The sequence below is a fragment of the Callorhinus ursinus genome, unplaced genomic scaffold, assembly GCF_003265705.2.
Source record: "Callorhinus ursinus isolate GAN/ISIS: 27379988/994484 unplaced genomic scaffold, GSC_fseal_2.0 scaffold5, whole genome shotgun sequence".
Taxonomy (NCBI): Eukaryota; Metazoa; Chordata; class Mammalia; order Carnivora; family Otariidae; genus Callorhinus; species Callorhinus ursinus.
Window position 1 is genome coordinate 73254967 of NW_027397067.1, and position 18775 is coordinate 73273741.

Sequence of the window (18775 nt, forward strand, 5' to 3'; positions counted from 1 at the left end):
AATTCTAATCTGATGACTTCCATCTTCTCTGAGGAGGAGAGGAGTTCATTTGATGTCAGAGAGGGAAGAGAGGCGGCAAAGTAGCAAGTTTGAGGAAAACCGAGTTAGGTAAAAAGTAGGTTGGTGATGGAGCAATGACAATATAGCCAGAGAATGTGGAGGGGACAGTTGAAAATGTAGATTTATAAAATTTTTGGTTGTAGATTCACCATTTAACATAATTTTTCCGTCTCCCTTCCCACCTCCTCTAACAATCCTAAAAAGCATTTAGTTATTTGGACTATATATGACCAAAACGTTTAGGCTGATAACTGATTTGTTGTCTGAGGGTGGGGAGTACCGTCAGATCTGTGGCCTGTCACCTTTTAGAGCGCAGAGACAAAGGAAAGTTTGCCAGTCCCACACTGGGGGCCTCTTGTTTTTTAATACGTTGGCTAAACAGAGATTCATGCAGTTCTTAATATCTTCTCATTTATTAATTAAAAGAAGGCTTTATAATATCCGCACGTTTGGAATCATTTTAACATGTTCACTGTTGTATATGTAAAGGAGTAAAATAGGCTTAACAACATAGTGTAAAATTTTAAAATTGAAATAAATTTGTTTGCAACCTTTTCACTAAAATACATCCCATTCCCTACATATTGCATTTAGTTGAGCTGTTTCTCTATTTAGGAAGGTGTTAGAATAATTCATTGCTTGTGAAGGTATACTTAAATATTCTGCCTAAAGGGGGGCATTTCTTTAACTTTCTGAAAATTCTATATCTAGAATGGTGAATATTTACGGTAAGGAGGTTATAGCCAGAAAGGTTCAGCATAAATAATAGATTAATCACGAATCCCAAAAGGGGACATGTGAAGCAAACAATGGTTAGAAATAAAAAACAACGATGAAAATACAGATAGCCTATTTATCTTGCTGTTCTTCTTATTTTTAGGATGGCCTTGTTAAAGCGGACATGGAGAAATTGACATTTTATGCAGTATCTGCTCCAGAGAAACTGGATCGAATTGGTTCTTACTTAGCAGAGAGGTTGAGCAGAGATGTTGTCAGACATCGTTCTGGGTAAGGAAACTAATTGCTGCTAATACTGTATCTCTGAAAATTCTTCCTCAGCTAAATCATTCTGTACACTGTTTTGTCATCTAGTCATGCCAAGATGATATGTGGAGGATAAAACCTTCTAATATTTTACAAGGAAATGTATACCTTGCAGCTTTTATTACTTTTCTGATGGTTATGTTTTAAGAATAGATACATGTGAGTGAACAGAGTTGCCTTTAGCCTAAGCATCCATTAATTTTTGGTATTTTAATATTTCTTTAATGGAAATAGTAGAAATTGACTCCCTTAGTGTATTTATCAGTAGAATAATGAAAGAGAATGGTAGGCTTAGATATTAAGATCCAGAGAATGTAAGCATGCTGATTTGGACCTGTATTAGCTATATACCTACCTATAAATGAAAGTCTGCCATCTTACTCCATTCATTATGCTTGAACAGTAGTAACTTGGATAATTTGGATTATAAGTACTTTTCCATATTTATTTTATGATCCTCATTTCTTAGAGTACTCCATTCTTCAAGTGATACTGGTTTTCCCTACTTCCGTATTGTTATCTCTTAGAACATTTTAGTGAGTCTTACAGTTATTGAAACAAAGTTATCTAAAGTCAATTTTAATTTTTAGTATAAGCTTTAAAATCTGATGAATTGTAAGGTGAAATTTATGTTTCCTTATGATACTCTGTTGTTGCTGGTAATGTTTTTTACACATATTTACAAATACAAATAGATTATATTGGAAACTTTAGGCACATTGTTTATAGTAATTCTTTTGGGTCAGATGCAAAGATAGATGGTTAGAAGTCTGGAAAATAGAAAATGTCCATGTTTCCAAAGAAAAATATACACAAAGCTAATACTAAAGAAACTTTGGAAGAGTTTGGAAAAGAGAAGACGATGGGGTGGTAGTACAGTGTAGTTTTTGTATACTTCAGCTTGAGGGTTATTATATAATCGGAGATCATTAGTGTTTGTGAGAAGTAAGATTTCACTTAGGAACTACTAAATTTGCCTTTCTCTGTTCCGTGCATTTACATTTAATTATTCCAATGAAAAAGCACCTAAGAGAATTTGGAGAGCTAGAAATGCTTTGACATTATTTTTCTCTTACACTTAGGTATGTTTTAATTGCTATGGAGGCGTTGGACCAACTTCTTATGGCTTGCCATTCTCAAAGCATCAAGCCATTTGTAGAAAGCTTTCTTCATATGGTAGCAAAGCTGCTAGAATCAGGGGAACCAAAGCTTCAAGTTCTTGGAACAAATTCTGTGAGTAAAACTGTTCTCTTTCAGGTTAATTAGCGTATCTAGACTTGATATCTCCTTAGAATGTTTTTACCTGATAAAAACAAATGCTTTGTTCAGGGCATGTGGACAAACAACGCAGATGTAGGTGATTCGAACACTGTCTCTAGGGGTGCCTGGCTCATTCAGTCAGCAAAAGCATGAAGCTGGATCTTGAGGTTGTGCGTTTGAGCCCCACTTGGGGTATAGAGATTATTTAAAAATAAAATCTTAAAAAAACAAAACAAAACACTGTCTCTAGCTTTTTCTGTTGCTTCTTGTGAAATCTGTGATACTAACCATTCATAAGGAGCATCGGAAAATCTGTTGGCCATTAAGTAAGTTCTTCATACTCAGAAGCAATAGGAGCTCCTTCTGTAAACGATCACTTGGTCTGTATTCTTACTTGTGACTTTCAATAAGTGAAAAGAGAATAAAGTTTCTCCTAAGAATTTTCCAGAACATTTAACATTTTAATGGTCATTTAAAACATTTCTGATTTATTTCAAAGTAATATGCTTTTTGTAGTGCATTTGGAAAATCAAGAAAACATGGAAGAGTAAATAAGACACCTGTAATTCCAATATCCAGAAGTAATCTTTTAATATTTTTCTGTTTTTAACATATATTGGAAAGTGAGGAACATATTATAGGTAGACTTTTGTGTGTGTGTTTTTTCCATTTACATTTTGAGCATTTCCTGATAAAATTTAAGGTTTATTTACTTATTTATTTTTTGCAACGGAATGTGAGTTTTTATTTTCTCTCTGGGATTCTGGAAGATTCAATTCTTCATGATTGCACAATATCTCTGTCTTAATATTGTTTGTTTTTTTCACAAACTGATGCTTTCAAAAGACATACTGTTACCTGGGCTGTTTTACTTTTCATGTCTTTTTTTTTTTTTTTTTTTATGTTCAGTTAGCCAACATATAGTACATCATTAGTTTTTGACAGGGCCCTGGGTGGCTCAGTTGGTTAAGATTTATTTTTATGAAAAATAGAGATACTTGGTTTAGTATTTTCTGAAACTTCACATGGTCGGTGCGTAGTATGGGAATCGTGACAATTGGAGTCAAATCCCTGCACTCTTACGCCAGTTCCACCACTTATTGTCACTTGGGACAAATGATTTCAGCTCTTGAATTTCAGGGTTCCTGTCTGTAAACTGGGGATAATGATACAGGGCCATTGGACTGATTAAATTGTGTGAAAACACTTAGCACAGTGTATGGCACACAATAGGTAATGAATGTCAGTTTAATCTCAACCAAGTGTAGTATTTGTGGCCCTTTTCTAGATAATATGAATCATATAAAATTATCATTTAAAACTGAGGACTTAGCTCTGGCAGAATTAATTTAAATTGTTTTGGTATCATAATTTCATTTTCTCACATTTATTTTATTCTTAGTTTAGTTTTTACAGGAAAGTATTGGTAAATTTGGTTGAATAATTCTTTTGGTTATAGTCTTTCAAGCCATCAGTCTATATCCTGGCAGGTGTTTATATATATTTAAATTTACATGTAAAGTAACAGTGTGCTGTTAGGCTGTACCCAGAAGTAACACATCACTGAGTGAATGGAAAGCTAATGAGAAATACATAATAAGGAGCCTTAGGTTCAGGTCTGTGACACAGGTGGGATATTTAAAACTTCCCAAGTGCATAGATATTTCTCTCTTTTTTATATCTAGAAAGGAGGTAGAATATATTTTACCATCTTAGTATTTTTCTTCTCTATTGAGTGTACATTTCCTTCAGTTTATGTCTCCTTTCCATGTCCCATCTTATTGGTATAAATATCACTCATTTGTGTGTTAAGTCACAGCTGTCAGAGATTTGGTGCCCATGGTTAAGGAATAAAATTTTCTGCAGGTTTAGGCCTGAGGTTATCATTGAAGTACGGTCAGTGTATAGGAAATGGAGAAGAGCTTTAGAGTAAGACTTTTCCTTCTAGAGAGTGGGCACACTCAAAAGAAACTGGATTAAAGTGTTAAAGTTAATATTTATAAAGCTATATTCTTGATTTTCTCAAGTTCATTAAAAAATTCCTCTTGTATGTATGTAGTGTTTATGATATTTTATATGTTTCATTTGCTGCTTATTTGGATAGATCTTGTTAATGTGACAAATAATGGATGAAATGTGTTCCAAACTTTCCAAAAGGTGATAACATGTTTATCTATATTTTTTTTTAGTTTGTCAAATTTGCAAATATTGAAGAAGATACACCATCCTATCACAGACGTTATGACTTTTTTGTATCTCGCTTCAGTGCCATGTGTCATTCCTGTCATAGTGATCCAGAAATACGAACAGAGTATGTATTATTTTACTCTATGAGTTATTTTATTGTAGGCTCCACACCCAGCATGGAACTCAACCCAGGGCTTGAACTCACGACCCTGAGATCAAGACCTGTGCCGAGATCAAGAGTCAGACGCTTAAACGACTGAGCCACCCAGGCGCCCCTACTCTATGACTTACAGTCATAGAGCAGTTTATTGATGAGTACTGTGTTTTGATTACCATAATACATAATATGGTATATTACGTAATGATTACCAAAGGAAATGGGAAAATACACACTTTTTTCCTGAAATACGTCTTTCTGTCGCTTTAGAAGGACTGGCTGAAGTAGCCAGACTGAGACTGGTTTCTCAACTGAGACTAAAATTCCTAGTCTTTACTGTAACCTGGAATGCCCCTTTCTGCTCCCTCTGCCCCAGTGTCAGATTCTGTGGGCCTATCGTTTCTTGTTCTTTTTGCTCTTTCCAGCCACATGGTCTCCTTGCTGTTCTTGAACACATCAGGCACAGTTCTTCAAGGCCTGTGGACTAAGTGATTTCTGCCTAGAATGATTCCCCAGATATGCACAGGGCTTTATGCCTCACCTTGTTCAGCTTTCTGCTTACATGTCACCTTCTCAGGGGAGTCCTCCACTGGTCACCTTTTGTTTATTGAATATCACCCTCTCATCCCATCCCCAGTTACTCTTTCATCTTCTTCTCGTCTCTGTTTCTTGTTCCTCTATGGAATATGAACTCCAGGAGGACAACGTCCTTGTTTTGAGGACTGGTGTATCACTAGTACTTTGAATAGTGCTGAGCACATAGTAGGCTCTCAATAAGTACTTTTATGAATACATACGTAAGTTGAATGAATGAAAGAATATTACTGAATCATTGTCAGTCTGAGTTTATCATAACAACTGGGTTATTTTTAAACATTTCTTCTGGATACTTCCTAGTGATCTGAATCAAGTACTTATCTGCAAACACAGTCTCTAGGTTGATATTTATGTGGAAATGAGAAGCTTTAAAGTTAAGAATTAAAATCAAAATGAATCTGGTAAATAAAAAGTAGTTTGAATTTTACAATACTACAACTAAAAAGAAAGAAACTAACCTGAGTTCAGAGAGTTATTGTAGGCAGTTTAAAGTCAAGATTTAGCATGTTTGTAATTTTTAGTTTTCTTTTAAAATAAGGGAATGTGCAGAAATATAACTAGCTTTTAGTGTGCGAGCTACAGTGTTGGTTTTTTTTTTTTTTTTAAGATTTTATTTATTTATTTATTTATTTATTTGAGAGAGAGAGAATGAGAGATAGAGAGCACGAGAGGGAAGAGGGTCAGAGGGAGAAGCAGACTCCCTGGCGAGCAGGGAGCCCGATGCGGGACTCGATCCCGGGACTCCAGGATCATGACCTGAGCCGAAGGCAGTTGCTTAACCGACTGAGCCACCCAGGCGCCCCTACAGTGTTGGTTTATAAAAACCAAAACAAATGTAAAAGGTTATTTTAACATGGAGAAAGAAAGCTGAGAAGTGATTTACTAGTTGTTTTCAGATACAAACACACTGTCTGACATGCCATAGGTATAATTTTTCCTCAGCTTAGTATTGGCTATTTAGAGTTATGCTGTTACTCCTTTTTTATGAGTGTAGAGCCTTAGAATGGTGGAGATAACTATAACTGTCTTGCTAATTTCCTTTTTTCCAGTTTAAAATCTTTTCTTTTTCTTCCTAAAGAACATTTAAAAAATGTTTTATAAAATCTGTCCCTCTTCTGGGGTGCCTGGGTATCTCAGTTGGTTGAGTGTCTGACTCTTGATTTTGGCACGGGTTGTGATCTCGGGGTCCTGGGATTGGCCACATGGGGCTCTGTGCTCAACAGGGAGTCTGCTTGAGGTTCTCCTTCCTCTGCCCTTCTTGAGGCTTGCACACGTGCGTGTGTGGTCTCTCTCTCTCAAATGAATCTTAAAAAAATTGTCCCTGTCCTCAAAGGCTGATGTTAACTTACTAATGGGGCAAAAAGGTATAAAGATTACCTAAAGAAAAGGATAGTTTTTTTTTAAAGATTCTGACAATTTTGTTTTCTTTTAAAATATGGTAAATATGCAGAATGTAGTATTTCTTTAATATTATAAGGATTAGTAAACTATACAGACATTTCTCAAATTTTGGTTGAACTGAGTTTCACATATAAGCCCGTGTAGGTGAAAAGTGTTTGTGACATCCTAGTATTTATGAAAGGATACGTTAAGAAGCTCAAAATTTAGGGATACCTGGGTGGCTTAGTTAAATGGCCAACTCTTGATTTTGGCCCAGGTCATGATCTCAGGGTCCTGGGGTTGAGCCCTCCATCGGACTCCAAGCTCAGTGGGGAGTCTGCTTGGGGATTCTCCACCCCCCCGCCAAATAAATAAATAAACCTTTAAAAAAAAAATTCAAAATTTATTTCTTAAAAGTGTCTTATTTTTAGATATGTACTGCCCCCTAGTGAAAGATCTTGTCTTTTGAACATATTTTTATCTAACATTTTTCACTAATATTTATAAGAAGAAACGAAATTTTCTAAATACAGGTGAAAAGCCTTATGGTACTTTTTCCTAATTCTGGGTCTTTCCAGAATTATATATTTGAAATTCCAAAATGACATTTTGTTTGAATCACTGTGAAACAAATGAGTAAGCCAAAACACTTTTAAGATTTAGGATTTGATTTTTTTTTTTCCTGTTTTGTTTTAAGTGAAAGTCCTTTTGGTTTTCTTCAGGCACATTAATACTCCTTTTTAGGTTCTAACTTAGTTATTTATCATTCCCTTTATTCTTAGCAAAACTGTATCAAATAGAATTCAGGGCGCTAGTAAATGGGGCTGAAAACAAGATTTTCTTAACATATTTGCCCTGCAGAAATGGTTCCCACCTGTAAAGTCCTACATCATCATCTTAAGCTCTAATTTCCTAAGCAACCTTCAGTTATGGTAACAATCATCATCAGCATAATAATGATTAACAATAGCAGGAGCGGCTAACACTGAGTAATTGTGTGCCAATTTATTTAACATCTTACTGGGTAAACACTGTAATTGAATTAGCTCATTAACTCATTTAGATCCCTACAACATTCCTATGCTTTAGTCAAGACAAGTTCTATTTTACTGATGAAGAAACTGTAAAATTCCTTTAAGGGCATGGGTAGAATATATTGGTTAGGCCAGATCTAGATCTGAATTGGATGCCAGATGTTGATCTATAGTAGCTATAGATAGTTCCCCCCTTCTTGTAGCATCTTGTCCATGTGCTCTTTGCCACCTTGTGCTTGGTCCTCTCATCACCCAGGGAGTAACAGCACGCACACCAAGCAGACACCGTTATAGTAATACCAGTCTTGCCCACTTGTCATAGCTCTACAAGAGTCTCCTGAGACTTAGTTTTAGAAAGCGAAATTTATAGACACAGCTCTGAAATAGGCAAAATCTGTCTTTACGTTTCCTGTTCACTTTCTTATCTGTTCAGTATCCTGTTACCCTTTTCTCCATCGGCCATTCCTCAGTGCCTGTGTTATGTCCTCATGGGTTTGTAAAGCATAGTCACCCCCTTCCCCATACGTTTCATTCTTCAAAACCTATAACTTTCAGAATACTTGGCTGGGTAAGCTAAACAAACCTCTACTGGTGAATATTTCTGGTAGAAGCAAAAAAGGAAGTAAATAACAATCAAATTGAGCCAGAAAGAAGTTGTTTGGGGACAAATGGGTGACCAGGTTAGCTCCGCTTGTGAGATTCTTCCTCGCCGGCTTTTATATGCTGTTTTCTAATCATTTTTCTTCTCATTCTTGAACCTATAGACTTTTTTAAAAAAAAGAAGAGTGCAGAAGAGTGAATAGCTTGAGGAAGTTGTGGGTTGTGATGGGACAATAGGGCAAGAGAGGTTCTCTCCCTGTGTGGGTAGATTTTCAGTCACACACATACGTGATGTGTACATATGTTCGTATACGTGGGTGTGTATGTTTAAAAATGGCTGAGGTTATATGTGCTCCCATTTTGGTAGTTCTCCTTTGTCACAGTACCTTTATGGGAACCAGCTTAGTCTTCCAGTTATGTGGACTGTGGGAATTGAGAGGTCCTTGGGGAGAAACAGTGAAAAAGTCTGAGGAAGCACTGAAGGGTGTTTAAGAAGAGTGAAATTCTGTTTTCACTCAGCTTCTGAGACTTCTAGGCAAGAAATGGGAAGACTCTAGTTCATACCAGTTTGAATTATCATCCCCTTAGGAAAACCTAATGCTTTTGATTAAATTCTTTTTTATTGAAAAATAGTGCATAGACTTGATATTATTGTGCTTTACAGTTCCTTTAAGCTTTGAATGCTGATTTTAAAAAGATGGTCTTCAGAGTAAATCTTGGGACACCCAGCTGGCTCAGTCAGTAGAGCGTGCAACTCTTGATCTTGGGGTCTGAGGTTGAGCCCTGCATCAAGGGGGTAGCGATTACATTAAAACTAAAAAACAAAGACATAAAGTAAATCTCTTTTGGAACTGCCATACCTCTTAGATTTTTGAGATTCTAATTTCTTAGACTTGTGTTATTTTCATTTTGTTGACTGAGATAATATTACTTGGCATCCCTTCTCTTAGCTAAACAGGCAGACTTGTTTATATAACCTTTTTCATGACTTAGTTTTTTTCTTTTTCATAGAATCCGAATTGCTGGAATCAGGGGTATTCAAGGAGTGGTTCGCAAAACAGTTAATGATGAACTTCGGGCTACCATTTGGGAACCCCAGCATATGGATAAAATTGTTCCATCCCTGTTGTTTAACATGCAAAAGATAGAAGAGGTTGACAGGTATGGAATAAAGATACTAGGGTTGAGGGTGTGTTACTTTTGTATATGTTTATGTGTGCTTGCTTGACAGGATAAGCAAGTTTTGTCCTTAGTATTATATAAATGGTGGTCTCGTAAACTTGAGTGAGTTTAAATATGTGCCCTTTCTGAAAAAATTATTCATCTTTAGGCTTAGTAGACCACAGATTCTTACTCGTACATTTAGGGTTTTATTTCTTTTAGAATAAATATACACTTGCTGCTTGTTACTGAGCATCCAAATTGTTGTTTGAATTAGTACTGAAAGTTGCAAGTGTGAGAAACAGGGATTACAGCTGAACATATGTTATTCTTTAGAGATCCAGGATGCTTTTTCTTAGGCAGTTAGAACTAACCAAAATAATAATGATAATTGCTATTCACTTTTTTAAACAAAAGGTTAGACTGTGTTTCTTATTCTTAGGTATTTTGGAAGAAAAGAAAAACATTTTAACATTTCTGCAGAGTCATGTCTGTTCTGTTAGCTGTTAGAACTGGTTTTAGAGTTCTTGCGTGCAGCTTCCTTCATTTCCCTTTTTGTTCCCAGTCGCACAGGTCCTCCTCCTTCCCCTTCTGCCGCTGACAAAGAAGAGAATCCCGCTGTGCTGGCCGAAAACTGTTTCAGAGAACTGCTGGGTCGAGCGACTTTTGGGAACATGAATAATGCTGTCAGACCAGTTTTTGCGTAAGGAGTTGGTATTTTCCTGGTTATTTGTGACTGTGCTGTATTGATTCTGTGTTCATTTCCTTACAGAGGGCACTTTTTGCTGGCATGAGTGTGTTATTAGTTGGAAAGTGTAGCATTGTGGGCAGAGTATAGGAGTGAGTCTGACATCCTGTGTTTGAGCACTTTTCAACCACTGCACCAGCTTTTTCCCCTTAAAAAATGAAATACAGTCTTGTGCTTGATATCCTGTGCATCATTTATCGTGAATTTCTACCCTTCAGACCTTGAAATGTGTATGCATAGTAAAATATTAAACAGTGCCCACGCGTGATGTATATCATTTTAGTAAGTTCTGTGGTCATTTCCTCGTAGTCCCTGGCTTCTGTTTCTTGACTTGCTTTCTCCTGTGGTTGGACTGCCTTGGTGCACGTTCACTTCTCTAAATTTCACCTTACGTCTGTGACTGGTCAGAGCAGGAATAGTTAATATCTCATTGGTACATCTGGTCTCCCCTCAGGGAAAATACATTTGTGAACTTTGAGTTTCTCCACAGAGATATTCTCTCTTAAGCCTTGTTGTCAAGCTTTTGTGTTCTAACTCAATCATCAGATGATAGATCTACTGTATAATATTCTATGTAATTTCTGGCCATTTTTACTAGTTTTTGTTAGTAATTTGTCTCATCCTTTTCCCTTCCCTGCTGCAATAATGTCTTTATGATGCATGTAAAGTAGTCTACATCCCAGAATTCTTTAAGGCAAATATTTGGGTTCATAGTTGAGCTTTAGTTAATATGAGTCTATAAGCCACAAAATTTTATTAAAAATCAGAGAATCATTAGGTTTCCAAAGGGATCCATGATTCCCCCCCATTCCCCCTCCCCCCCAAAAATTGAGATCTGCTGTTTAATGACTGTGGGCTTATTGAAATGTTAGTAAGGAAATAAACAAAATTATGTAAGATATAACTAAAGGCAGATGTATTGTTCAGTGTCCAGAACTGCTGATTTAATATCTCAGAATTCCTGTTTTTATCTTAATACTCTTATTAACTGGGAGGTGATCTATAAGGCCTTAAAAATCTAGAGAGCGATCCTGGAAGAAAGAAGCTACTAAATTAACTCTACTTGAGTTGGGTAACCTGAAGTGAGCTATGTTTTTTACTATGTAGAACTTAATGGACTTAAATCTTGATCATGTGTTAGTTGTTAATTAAACATTTAATTATATGTTAGCTATTTAATGAGCTAATTAAATATTAAATGCCCTCTCTATGTAAGATATTTTGGAGAATATATACATGAATAAAACTGTCGTAGTCCTCAGCAAACTTTTGATGGATAATTGACATACACGATAATTATAATACAATATATAGGTTATGAGAAAAGGCCAAAAGAGCTATAGCAGTTCAAAACAAAGAATTGAAGTCGAATTTGGGATATTGGGGTGATCTTTTTTGATAGGTGGATAAGTAGATTTTAGCTGGTCCAGATGCGTGAGCAGAGGCAGAGAAGTGTGGACTTCGAGAAGCAGAGATTAGTTGACACCATTGGCTGGAGTGTCAGAATTAAAGGGCTGGTGTAAGATGAGAGAAAGGTGTAGTTCAAGCCACACCATGGAGATCTCACAGGATTATATTTAAATCTGTAAGGAATTGGTGATCTTAGTGCAGAGGTGTGAAATGGTCGGAACTGCCCTTTGAGAAAGTTAATCAGATGAGCTCTGAGGAGGGGTTTGAGCCAGGGCCAGTATGTTAGGAGGTTACTATAATAAAATTCTTGACAAAAAGGTGCAAGAACTAGAAGTAACTGCTACCATGCTTGAAGAGGTAAATAAAGTTTAATTTTCTGCTTCTTCAGCAAAGCGGATTTTGAACTTTGTAGAAGAGTAGTGGTACAATTTAATTTAAGGGGATTTTACAGCTTCTCTTAGTGCTAAACGACTTATTTTAGGAGGTTTTACTTTAGTTTAAACCTGCAGTTTTCTTTTTTTTTTTTAGGAGAACATTATTTATGTACTATTCTTAAATACTGAAAAACGTGTCCTGTTGTGTTCACTGTTTATTAAAAATGTGATATTCAAAATTTCTATTAAATCATTTATTTTCTTTACTAGATGAAATAATGATTGAAATAAAAAACCTACTCTAGTGTCGAACTAAAGCATTTTTTGCAAGTAATTTCCCAAGGCAATTTTTCCTACTTAAGAGCTACTTTTTTCCTTAACTAAAAATAAAATGCTTTTGTTAGGAGACGAATCCTTCTTACTACTGGAAGACTTCTGTGAGATACTAATTTTGCAAAGTATGCTATACTGTTTTTATTTTTACTTAAAAAAATTAATATGTCATTGAAAATACTATTCTTACTGCATACTTTTTTATATACCGTAAAAAGTTAATTTAGCATTGAAAGAAAAAATTATTAGCATGAAGGCAAATGTGATTTTAATAATATATTTCCTATGTAAAATAGTTTTGCTTTTTCTTTCTACTTTCTTTTCTTCTCTTTTCTTTTTTTTTTAAGTAGGCTCCATGCCCATCGTGGAACCTACGTAGGGCCTGAACTCGTAACCCTGGCATCAAGACCTGAGTTGAGATCAAGAGTTGGATGCTCGACTGACCGAGCCACCCAGGTGTCCCTATGGCAATTTTTATATGCAGAGATTTTTAACTCTTATATAGTTGAAGGTATTTCTTTTTAGATTATTGGGATTAGGATTGCCTGTTTCATGTTTTACAAATTATGGCTCTGATTTTTTTAACCGGAATATGTTCAGCTCAAGATTTTAATTTTTGAGAAATTTAATAGATTAGGATTAAAGTACCATACATTTAGTTAGAGATGTATCTTAGTAAGGTATGGTCCCTCAGTTATCACAGTTCCTTTTTGAATGTTTTGAACCTAGAAAATTTAGTCTGACTTTTTAGAGCAGACGTAACATCAGTGTTCGTTGAATACTGGGGCAAAAATTGGGGGTGCCAGAGTAGCAGGGAAAAAGAGATAAAAATTGAGATTAAAATTGATGTTGTACATTGTCAGACACTGTACTTGGTGATTTTGCTAGCTTTATTTCATTCAATCTGCACAGTACAGTTACCCTGTATGGGGAAGGTACTGTCACTCCTGTTTTACAAATGAAAGGCTATGGCCCATAGTTCTAAACTTTGAAGTTCTTTGCATTGATTGATTCTGGACCTGTAAAGATTTCATAAGGAAATTTTTATACCTAAGCTACTCCTCAACACTTATAAAATCCTGTTGAAATTAAAATTTGACATTTGAGACAAAATTAGACATTTGGATGTAGAATGTTAATAGCTGTGATAAATGATAAAAGCTCTTCATGTTTCTTAAAGTTTCTACCAGAGTCAACAGAGTGAACTGTTATGTTTGACCTTTGGTTGTCTAGAAGTAGCTTAAAGTAAGAAACGAAAGTTTTTTTGAAGTCACATGTTTTATTTTATAAATTATTGAAAATTTTGCTTGTCCTTATGCAGTGTCTCCAGGATTTTGCGTATTTTATAAAAATAAGGCATTTTCTTTTTTTCTCAAAGTCTGAGTGAAATTGTTTTTCTACTGAAAGGAATAGTCAGGTGAAAAAGAATTTTTTAAGATTTTATTTTTATTTATTTGCCAGAGAAAGGGAGAGATTGAGAGAGAGAATGAGCACAAGCAGGGGGAGTGGCAGGAAGAGGGAGAAGCAGGCTCTCCGCTGAGCAAAGAGCCCAGAGTGGGACTCTATCTCAGGACCCTGAGATTATGACCTGAGCTGAAGGCAGACGCTTAAGGGGTGAAAATTTTATTCTTCATCTGACCCCTAAGTCTGACTGTGCTTAAATAGATCTCCCACTAGCGTCCATACCATAGAATTAAAATAATTTTTGTTTGAACAGTATATATTTTGCGCCAGTTCTTGTTTTAGAAGTGATTGAGGTATTTTTTTTTTTTACTTTCAAAGATCTCACCCAGTTGACTTTGTAGCTCTACTTTTTCGTCCTTGTTGTGCATCAGTGACCCCTCAAAGTGAAACTCCCCACCTGTTTTGCAAAGATAGTAGGAGTAGTAAATTGTGTATATAAGTCCAGGGTAGTGGTTTTCAGAAGTTAATTGTACTTATAAATCTCTGGATGTGTAAGATCTTTGGCCCCACAGTTCTTGGGACTGGGGCACAGTAGAGATCCCTGAAATCTGCTTGTTGTTGTTTTTAACCAAATCCCAAGGTGATTTTGATGTGTGTTGTCTGAGAAACGTGATTTGAGAATCCCTGGTCCTGTATTTGGAAATTCTTTTCCTCTCCCTTTCCCCTTACTACTAAACTTCTAGAAAAAATAATATCTAGTTGTTGCCTGGTTTCATTGCAGTCTCACTGCTACTCATGCCAGTGGGTTGGAGCTCTTCTTACAAAGGTTACTAGTACACTGGACCTGTAACATTGCTTTGCTTTTTCCCCTTCAGTGGCAGGAGTGATGTGTTACTTCTGTGTCCTAGACAGCCTAAAGCAACTCTGTGCGTTTAGTTATAGATTTAAATATATATAAACACCTGCCAGGACATAGACTAATGGCTTGAAAGGCTATAACCAAAAGAATTTTTCAACCAAACTTGCCAATTCTTTCCTAAAAACTGAACTAAAATAAGGACAGAATAAATGGAGAAAATGAAATTATGATACCAAAACAATTTAAATTTTGCCAGAGCTAAGTCATCGGTTTAAAGTGATAATTTTAAATGATTCATATTACGTAGAAAAGGCCACAAATACTACACCTGATTGAGATTAAGCTGACATTCATTACCTGTTCTGTGCCATATACTATGCTAGGTGTTTTCACATGAGTTCTTGTTTCGTCATTCCAACAGCCCTGTAAGGAATGTGTCATCCCCAGTTTACACACAGGAACACTGAAATTCAAGAGGTGAAATCGTTTGTCCAAAGTGACAGTTACTAAGTGGCATTTGAGTTCAGGGGTTTGATCCCAATTTTCAAGATTGCCATACCATTTACCACTGAGCATGGTGTTTGCTGAGGTTTTTTTTATTTTTTAAATAGAAAACTTGGTTTAAGAAAATTCTCTCTATTTTTAGTTTGCTGTCAGTTTTTAAAATCACAAGCATTTTTTTGCTTAGTTCTTCTCCTGTGTGTAGTTCTTAGGAAATGTAACATTCATTTTATATAAAATTTAAAGTTTAACATTTTTTTGGTGTAAAGTTTATATTTTCTTCTTTAGGAATACAAGGTTGAATTCTTTTGTCTTAATGTCTACTTTCGGCTAGTATGTTTTTCAGTTTCACAAATTAGGTATTATTATGTTATTCAGTCAGTGTGTGTGTATTTTAACGTGTATGTTGTTGAGTTCCGTTGTTCAGCTTTCCTTTTTGCCTTTCTGTTCTTTATTCTGGAATCATTTTTTTTTCCTTCTTCCTGAAGTAAGTGCTCCAGAAATTGCTTTATCGCATGTCTTTATTTTATCCACATTGGAAGTTTTGCTCGGTATATAATACTAAGCTAAATTAATAGAGCAGTACTCTGAGGGTATTATTCTGTTCTTTTCTGCCTTCTGTTTTTGCTCTTGGTGAGTTACCTGTAAATCTAGTTCTGTTTCCTTTAGAGGTGAGCTGTTGTTTCTCTTGGACTCCTGTTAACCTTCTCTTTATCTTGATGGGATTTCTAAACCTGAGGATCAGGGTTTTGGTCTTTGGTTGGTTGTTTTTAATTAGAAAAATTCTCAGTCATTGGCTTCTCAAATGGAGCTCGCTCTCATTTGATCTTTGTTCTTCTGAAACCCTTGCTAAAGGTGTTTTAGGTCTTCTTCCTTTTTACTTCATGGCTCTTAAGCTCTCTAACACATTGTTCATTCCTTTCCTTCCCTGTGCTACATTCTAGGATACAATTTTACATATTGTTAAGGGTTCTACAGGAGGAAAGTGGAATAAAAAAACGGAGTTCTTAAAGTGATTTTCTTGTTAATTACAGGCATTTAGACCATCACAAACTATGGGATCCCAATGAATTTGCAGTTCACTGCTTTAAAATTATAATGTATTCCATTCAGGTAAGGATTGGTTAAGTATTTATCATATTTATATAACTAAGTTTGGTTCTGTATTGATAAACATGTCATCAGAGATATAGAGAACACTGTAAGATATACAGCATGTTCTTAATTTTGTTTTTTGTCTCATTTTTATTTGCCACTTATTTTCTTAATTGCCAAGATGAAAAGATATTTAATAAAAAGTAAAAGACTTCATGATGATGCTGTTTATTGTTCATTTATTTGAATATTTTTATTGTGTATTTATATTTATATTTCACTGATAAACTGGTATTGGAATTGAAATTTATTACAGCAGCATATAGCTGATAATAACTAGCATTTATTGAGTTTTTACTATGAAACAGTGCATTTATTAACTCCCCTAGCCTATAATAGAATCTTATGATGAGAAACTGTACTGCAGAGGACCACATACACCTTGGTTCTCCTCGAAATCTGGACTCAGGTAGCTCTTAATTCAAGTGGAAATTTAAGCCCCCCTGCCTTTTTTTAACACAGTGTACATTTTTTTATGCCCTAAAAAGTCATTAATTCAAAGGAGATAAGGTAGAGTAAAAAAGCAACCTGGCTTTTCCTATAGGTCATACTAGGATTCACATCCTAGATGTGCTGTTTACTGGTTGTGTGAACTTGGACAAATTATTCAGTCCTGCTGAGTTCTAGTTTTCTCATTTCTGAAAAGAAAACTTTAATGCATGCATTGAATGGTTCATTTATATTTTAAAATAGAAGTACCATTTTATCAATTGCTGAATGTACTCTGTACTGTGCACATAACCTATTTGCTTTCTTTTAATTCTCATTTTATGTAGTAGATTTTGTTATTATTCTTTTACTGATCTTTAGAGAGGTCAGGTACCTCACTGAAGGGCACACAGGTAGAAAGTGAAGTCAGGATTTAAATTCTGGTTATTCTGTTCCACAAATTTTGGGGTAAATCAACCAGTAAGTTAAAGTTAGTGTACTATAATGTGGGTTTTAGATAAGTAGTAGTTATTATAAAGCTGGTTTGGATGTGGTAGGATAATATAAAAAATATAATGACTGGATATATTGTAAAAGGATTACTGTAGTAGTTTACTCAAGATCCATCTTCTCACATAGTTACAAGGTTTTTTTCCTTCTTATGAGAACTTTTAAGTTCTTTTAATTTAATTTTAATTTAGTAGGTAAGAGGTTGATCTAGCAATCTGTAGGCATAATTAAGGCTGTTCTCCTGGTCTTTTGTAGCCTTGTCTTTCTTCATTGCCTTCCTCATTCAGATTTTGTTACTAAATGAAATTGCTTTTTTGCACAAAGTAAATTAAATAAAGTCAAAGAAACTTAAGGAATTAATAAATACTTGTTGATTAAAAGTTAAGAAACTGCTGGTCCACCGCATTTCTTTGGAAATAGCTTTAAGTACAGCATATGTTTTATGAAGTCCTTTGATCAAAAGTTAAATGGTAGTACCCAGTAGAATGGGAATTTCTGTTTGATAAGACTATCCTGATACAATTAAAACTTCTGATAAATTTGTTTTGCTATTTACCATAAAATTGTTTATGGGAATCATTCTGAGGTAACATTTTTTCCTCTCTGCAAAACATTAGCTAGCCTTACCAGTATTTATATCCGTAAGGGTTACATAGACATAGTTTTAGATAGTTTCAAATATAATAGGGCATTTGTGGTAAAGGGAAAATATTTAAAGCTTATCTTTTGTGCTAAATTGATTTGTTGAAGGTAATAGGTGTTGTATTTAAGATCTGGGCTCTGACATTGGTCTAGGATTCACAGCTAGACCCTCCCTTAGAATTTTTGCATGACTTTGGGCAAGTTACCTAAAAACCTGCCTCATTTGCGCTGCGAAGTGCACAGTGTGATTGAGTTAGGCTACTTCTGGGAACTGTTGGTGTGGATAAAATGTGATAATACATATACAGTGCGTATAACAGTTCCTGGCACCTGCTTCTGAATCAAATGTCTTTTGTTGTCATTTTGTTATGTTTAATTTTGTAGTAACATATTATCCGAGGAGTCACCAATTAAAGAGTAAGTAATAATGGCTAGATTGAGCACGTTTCCTGTGGTAGACACAAATTTAGGTTCTTTACACAAATGAACTAATTTAAGTGCCGTAACAATCCTACATGATAACTTTTTATTTTACACATATTGTAGATGAGGAAAACTGAGGTACAGAAAGGTTAAGTAGCCATCTCTTTAGCTGTATACCATTACACTATTAAATGATGGAGTCCGAATTTGAATTTGGGCAAATCTGACTCTAGGGCTTACCGACATACTTAACTACCCTATTATGTTGCTTCTTAAAGCTATGCATCCATTAGTATTGCTTTAAACTTCAGTGTGAGGGTGAGTTTTACCACAGGTACATGATAGCTTAGTAAACCTGTGTCAGAAACTCAGTATAAAGTATAATTAACATCACTGCAGTTTTGTTCTGTCACTCCATGTACTTTTCATCCATGATGGAATTCTTGAGCTGTTGTGAACAGGTGCTGTGCTTTGCTTAGGGTAGCCCTGCTTTATGTAATTATCAAT

The 18775-nt window shown here is 35.3% G+C and overlaps 1 protein-coding gene across 4 annotated transcripts in view; it reads left to right on the forward strand.

Moving 5' to 3' along the window:
• Nucleotides 1–18775, forward strand: part of EFR3A (EFR3 homolog A) — a 112972-nt gene that overhangs the window by 39422 nt on the left and 54775 nt on the right. For all 4 annotated transcript variants that reach the window (XM_025871134.2, XM_073893211.1, XM_073893213.1 and 1 more), the window contains 6 exons: nt 941–1068; nt 2187–2337; nt 4554–4675; nt 9331–9480; nt 10046–10183; nt 16144–16222. In XM_025871134.2, the coding sequence (XP_025726919.1) occupies nt 941–1068; nt 2187–2337; nt 4554–4675; nt 9331–9480; nt 10046–10183; nt 16144–16222 (768 nt within the window). The remainder of the gene's footprint in view (nt 1–940; nt 1069–2186; nt 2338–4553; nt 4676–9330; nt 9481–10045; nt 10184–16143; nt 16223–18775) is intronic.